We start from the raw sequence: 6,801 nt of genomic DNA on the forward strand, positions 1-6,801 counted from the left end.
AAAACTTGTATTAATTAGTTGCTTGATTTCCACGATTCAAGTAGTGTGAGTATTGTGTTTTTTTTTTTTTAAATTCCTAAATTTGTTTCTGTTACATTAGAGGATGATTTAGGGGAAGGAGATAAAAGACAGTGAGAACAGAACGCATACATATTGTGTGAGAGATTCTCACCGATAAAACAAATTGTGAACCTTAATATAGTAGTTTTTCGTGTGGAAAAACGTGTCTATTAGATGTTTTAGGCAAGGGATTTCACCATTTTTTTATCTTATCGTTTCATAGAACTTGATGTTGTTAGCAGACGTGGATATAAAGGTTAAGCTCGAGGAAGACAACATACAAGAGAAGCCAACACCCAGAGGATTAGAGAATCTAACTCCGTTAAGAAGAAAATGATAACCGTATTTGTATACATGATTGTACAATGTGTATATATAAAGCTACAATACAACTACTTTCGTAACTATTGTGCTAACTAACTTATCTTCTAATCACTGTCTACATTTTAGCTTTTAACTCTAGTAACTTTATCATTTTGTTACTTTAACTCAAGTCAACATTCCCCCTCAAACTGATGACTGGTATAGATTCTTCACTCCGAGCTTGTTCAACAAATAATAATGTTGAAATTTTTCCAAGCGCTTTGTCAATAGATCTGCTAGCTATTATTTAGTATGCACATACTCTATCTTCAGCATTCCTTGGCAAAGTTTCTCCCTAACAAAGTGACAATCGATGTCAATATGTTTGTCCTTTCATGAAAGATGGGATTAGCTGCTTTTTGTATAGCAGCCTTACTGTCACAAATCAGGCTTATAGGGTGTTGTATTCTAACTCCAAGTTCCTTGAACAATCCCACAAGCCAAGTGACTTCTGCTGCACATGAGGCTATACTTTTGAACTCATCTTCAACTGAACTTCTGGATACAATCATCTGTTTCTTTGATTTCCAGTATACTACTGCATTTCCAAACTTGAACATATCTCCTAATCTCTACACATGTTCCCCAATCAGAATCACAGTAGGCAAACAATTTGTTTGTACTTTCTGCAGGCATAAGCAGCCCCAGACCGGGTGTTTCTTTGATATATCTCACTACCCTAAGTGCAACTTCCATATATGACACCTTAGGACAATGCATGTATTGATTTAGGACCAGAACTGCAAAGGTAATATCAGGTCTAGTCATAGTAAGGTACAACAATCTTCCTACCAGCCTCTGATAACTATTAGGATTCTTAAGTACTCGAGCACCTTCTGGACTGCCACTCTCAATGCATTTGTCATACTCTATAGAGATGAGTTTTTTTATTTAACTCTAATAGTGTATCAGATGGTTTTGCTCCACCTAGGCATGCTTCAGATATCAACTCCAGTGCATACTTCCTTTGGCACATAAGAATCCCTTACTTTGACCTTGCAAACTCAATGCCCAGAAAGAAATTTAGTTCTCCCACGTCCTTCATCTTAAACTTCTTTTGTAACTCTATTCTAGTGTCACACAATAACTGATCATTGTTCCCTGTGATCAGCAAATCATCTACATACATAAGAATGATAACTATATCTCTATAAGTTCCCCTATTGCACAATGAGTCATCATAATGGCTTTGTTTGAATCCTAGCTGCAGAAGCACATATGTTAACTTCATATTCCCTTATCTTGGTGCTTGTTTAAGGTCATACAGGGATTTATAAAGTTTGCAGACCTTCTAAGTCTCCCCATATCTAGCAAACCCCTATGGAGTATGCATATACATTTATTCAGGTAAACCCCCATTGAGAAATGCATTGTGGATATCCATATGATAGATCATCCACTGCTGTGAGGCTGCAAGAGCCACAATGGACATGACTGTAACCATTTTAGCTATAGGTGAAAAGGTTTCACTATAGTCTAGACCTTCTTTCTAACTGTAGCCTTTAGCTACAAGTCTTGCTTTGTATCTCTCAACTTCTCCTGAGGCTTTGTACTTGATTTTGAAGATCCATCTGCAGCCAATTGGTATCTTCCCAGGAGGAAGATCAATAATGCTCAAAGTCTGGTTTTCTTCTAATGCTGCAATTTCTAGTTTCATGGCCTCTATCCACTTAGGATCAGCAGTTGCTGCACTAAAGTACTGAGGCTCAGAACATGCTGAATATGTGGACAAGGCTTGACAGTATGATGGAGTGATGTGAGTAGATCACATGAGCTGAGATAGAATAGGAGCATCTGGCGTTCTTGGACTTCACCACATAATCATGAATCCATAAGAGTGACTTACTAGGCTTGGAAGACCTACTCATCTGCTCAAAGAATCAGCAAGTTGATCCACTGCTACAGCAGGCTCTGTAGTATCTACAGTTTCTGCATGATTTGGAGAGTCTTCAACTATGTTATGGGGAGCACTAATGTTGAAGGTAGGAGGCTCCCCCTCAGATATACTACTAGGCTCCAGTGGATGAAGATTAGAACCAGAAGAACCATATGTGGAAGAAAATCTGATAACTGTACTATCAGGTGAGAGTAGGTCCAATATAGGAAATACAGTGCTACTAGAAGTGAGCATATGCTTGAAAGGGAAAATATCCTCTTGCAACACAATATTTCTGTTAACAAAGAAAGACTTAGAGTTCAAGTAATACATAATATAACCCTTTTGTGTGGAAGGATATCCCATTAGGACTGCTAGAATGGCTCTTGGAGAAAACTTATCAAGAACTATGGGGGCACACTGCATAACACAAATAGCCAAAGACTTTTAAGTGTTGCAGTGAAGGAGAATGCAAATAAAGCAACTCAAAAGGATATTTTTACCCAAGTACTCTAGAAGGCATCCCGTTGATGAGGTAGACTGCAATTGTGACACATTCACCCCAAAACTTTAGAGGAACTGCAACCTAAAATCTAAGAGACCTGGCCATATCTTCTTCCTCTCAACAACTCCATTCTGTTGAGCAGTGTAAACGCATGTGCTTTGATGAACAATACTAAGATTGTAAAGTAATTCTTTAAATTCAAGACTAAAAAAATTACTACCATTATCAATCCTCAAGGTTTTCATTGAAGCTGAAAAGATGTTCTTTATTTGAATTAGGAATTCTCTTAGTACAACTATGACTTTTGTCTTGAAATTGATCAGAAAAAAACTAAGTGTATTTGGTATAGTCATCAACCACTATAACAAAGAACCTCTTACCATCATGAGATGGTACTCTATATGGCCCCCAGACATCACAATGAACCAACTCAAGACATAATACGACACTGAAGTAGTTAAAGGAAAAGGCAATCTAGAATGTTTAGCAACTGGACACACATGACACTGATGAGTTCCTGTTTTTAAACTACTAAGAGCATCTAGCTTCTTTATTAAATCTATGGGGGTATGACCTAATCCTTTATTCCATATTGACTCAGAGTCAAGCAGGTTGGCTATGTGAACACACTTATTTGCTGGTTTGACTGTAGACTGGTGTGATGATCCTTCTTGGAGTATGCACAAACCATATTCTTCCTTATCAATCCCCTTCACCTGACCACTGTGGAGATCCTGGAAAATACAGAAGTCAGGAAAGAAGGCAACCATGCACTGAATTTCGGTGGTGAGTTATGACACTGAAAGAAAGTTGTATCTAAAGTCTGGAATATACATTACATTAGATATTTTATTATTTCTAAGTATTGATGAGGTTACTTTAATTTATGTGAGACGTATACTACATTTCTAGTAGGTAGTTGAACTGTGCATCTCTTTAAATTAGGAATTGCTTGACAAGTGTTAAGAGTGTCAAGGTTTTAGGTCATGTGGTTTGAAGCTCCAGTGTCTATAATCCAATTATTTGAGATAATTAGACATTAGAGTAATTAGGGTACCTGCAACAACTAATTTGGTAGATGACTTTGGTCCCTCTTCATTCCCCTTAGACGACATCTGAAGAATCTGTTCGTACTGCTCCTTGATGAAGAAAGGAACATCAGGAGCAGGTTGTGTAGACTGAGGCATGTGAACATGCTGAGGTACAATTGGTTGATGAGTGAATGTCCCTGGTTGAACTCCATAAGAGACTTGAGTATAGACTCCCTCTGCTGCATTGGGAAATATTGGGTTGCTCACACTATTTGCATACATACCGGGAATGTTCTCCTTCTTTTTTACCTCTAATGAATATACATTAAGTTTGTAGCATTTTTCTTTAGTATGACCCTTGTAATGATTGTATTCACACGGAACCTGATTGTAACGATCCGACTGGTCGTTTTGAGTATTATAGCATTATTTCCCTATTTACTTCTTATTCTATGATCAATTATTGTTAAGTGAGTTGCCCGGGTAGTTGGTTTGGTTCCGGGTATGTTTCGGAATGAGTTGAGGCACTTAGTCTCAAGGTTGGAAACTTAAGTTGAAAAGATTGACCGAATAATGATTTATGTGTAAACGACCCTGGAATAAATTTTTGATAATTCCAATAGCTCGTATGGTGATTTTGGACTTAGGAATGTGTCCGGATAGTGATTCAGAGGTCCGTAGTTGAATTTGTCTTGAACCATCAAAATTTGGAAAATTAAAAGTTTTGAAAATTTAGAAGTTTGACCGAGAGTTGACTTTGTGGTTATCCGGCTCGAATTTTGGTTCCAAAACTTTTAATAGGTTTGTTATGTCATTTATGACTTGTGTGAAAAATTTGAGGTCAATCGAACTTGATTTGATAGGTTTCGGCATCGAATATAGAAATTGGAATTTCTTTGTTTTCATTAGGCTTGAATTGTGGTGCGATTCGTGATTTTAGTATTTTTTGATGTGATTTGAGGCCTCCACTAAGTTCGTATCATGTTTTAAGACTTGTTGCTATGTTTGGTTGAGGTCCCGGGGGCCTCAGGTGGATTTCAGATGGTTAACGGATCGAATTTAGAACTTATGGCATGGCTGGACGGACCTGGACTGGTATGATCGCACCTGCGAAGGATTTGATCGCTGGTGCGAGACCGCATGTGTGAGCTTGGCTTCGCAAAAGTGGAATTGGGGATAGCATGGGCTGCATCGTAGGTGCGAGGAAACTTCCGCATCTGCGAGTCCGCAGGTGTGAGCACGGCTCCGCAGATGCGAAAAAAGGGAAGGGGAACTGGCTGCGCAGAAGCATAAGAAATGTCACAGGTGAGACTCCGCATAAGCAAAAGGGTGAGGGGTAAGTGAGTTCTGCAGGTGCAAAATTTTGACCACAGAAGCAGTGTCGCGGAAGCGACGCAATGGACCGCAGGTGAGAAACCCCTAGGCAGTGTATAAGTCGAAGGGTCCGAGATTTCTTCTCATTTTTGGACCTTTCAAGCTCGGTTGAGGGCGATTTTTGAGGGAGATTTCATAGTAATTCTTGAGGTAAGTCACTTGTGACCATTTTTAGTCAATAATATTGAATTATCATTGAATATTCCGACTAGTTTACGTGATTTTGAGGGACGAGTTAATGTCAAAATTTGGTAAATTTGGTATAGTTGGACTCGTGGTTGAATGAGCGTTCGTATTTTGTAATTTTTATCGGGTTCTGAGACGTAGGCCCTACTATTGACTTTTGAGTTTACTTTTCAGATTTTAATTTGGAAACTTAATATTTTCATATCGAATTGATTCCTATACCCCATGTTGATTGTATCAAATTATTTGTGACTAGATTAGAGGCATTCGAAGGCCAATTCATGAGGCAAGAGCTTGTAGGAGTAGAAAGTTACATGGTTTGAGGTAAGTAAAACTTCTAAACTTGATTCTGAGGGTATAAACCCCTGAATTTTGTGTCACGTGATTGGTATGGAGATGACACACGTGCTAAGTGACGGGCATACGGGTGTGCAGCGTAGAAATTGTAACCTAATTGATTCCGTGGAGTTATGTAGTCATATAATTACCTTGTTATTTTTCCATATATTCTCCATGTGTTAGAGAAATTGAGTTGTGAATCATGTTAGAAATCATGTTTAGGCATATGCTGGCATTATTGGGACCCACTGAGGTCGTTTCTGCTGTTGAATTGTATGTTTTAAATTGAAATTTCATACTCAGTCATATTTATCCATTTCAGATCATATCTCAGTCTCTGTTGCTATTTACCGATACATCATATCATCATTTTGGGCAGATTTTGCATGACATTGTGAGCCCGAGAGACTGGAGAAATGGATGACTGAGTGAGGCCTAGGGCTTGATTGTGAGAATATTTATGCGATCAGACTGCACGCCGCAGTAGGTTTTATTGATTCACGCCAGGGTTTGTCTTATTATAACGCTTGGGCTGGATTTACCCTGGGCTGGATCTGCCCTGTACAGTGCTGAGTGATTGAGTGTGAAGAGTGAGAATTGAGACAGTCAGGTTGAGTACTCCGAGAGTATGAGTACGCTAAGCCTTCATTGTATTACATCACATACGATATGCACATTGACATGTAGAGATAGATATGTCATATTCCTCATATTATTCAGACTTGACATATTTTATTTGTTCTGAGTTAAATTGTAAAACCAGAAGGCATGTCTATAATTCTGTACTGTTAACCTGAATGCATGTCTACAATTCTATATTGTTATTTCTATATTTGGACTGTACCTGTTGAGCTCGTCACTACTTTCAGCCCAGAGGTTAGGCTTGTTAGTTATTAAGTTAGTTGTACTCATACTACATTCTACACTTCGTGTATAGATCCAGGTACTTCTGGGCACGGTGGTTGCTGATTTCAGAGTTTTATCAGTTCGAAGATTGTTACGACCTAAAATCCAACTAGTCATGATAGCACCAAATCAAACCTGTTAGGTAAGCCAATTAACAACTA

The 6,801-nt window shown here is 38.4% G+C and overlaps 1 protein-coding gene across 1 annotated transcript; it reads right to left on the bottom strand.

The window, feature by feature from the left end:
* Positions 1–1,762: 1,762 nt before the first annotated feature.
* LOC138893025 (uncharacterized mitochondrial protein AtMg00820-like) lies at positions 1,763–2,080 on the bottom strand. Its single transcript, XM_070176791.1, has 2 exons — positions 1,918–2,080; positions 1,763–1,833 (listed from the first exon to the last, which is right to left on the bottom strand). Exons 1-2 carry the CDS (start codon positions 2,078–2,080, stop codon positions 1,763–1,765), a joined length of 234 nt encoding a protein of 77 aa, XP_070032892.1.
* Positions 2,081–6,801: the final 4,721 nt, after the last annotated feature.

Source organism: Nicotiana tomentosiformis, chromosome 5, assembly GCF_000390325.3.
Source record: "Nicotiana tomentosiformis chromosome 5, ASM39032v3, whole genome shotgun sequence".
In the NCBI taxonomy this organism is placed as follows: domain Eukaryota; kingdom Viridiplantae; phylum Streptophyta; class Magnoliopsida; order Solanales; family Solanaceae; genus Nicotiana; species Nicotiana tomentosiformis.

Coding starts and splice junctions, on each gene's coding strand:
- LOC138893025 (XM_070176791.1), bottom strand. CDS start 2,080: ATGAAACTAGAAATTGCAGCATTAGAAGAAAACCAGACTTTGAGCATT. Junction 1,834..1,917: donor ACTTGTAGCTAAAGGCTACA/GTTAGAAAGAAG, acceptor TGGCTCTTGCAG/CCTCACAGCAGTGGATGATC.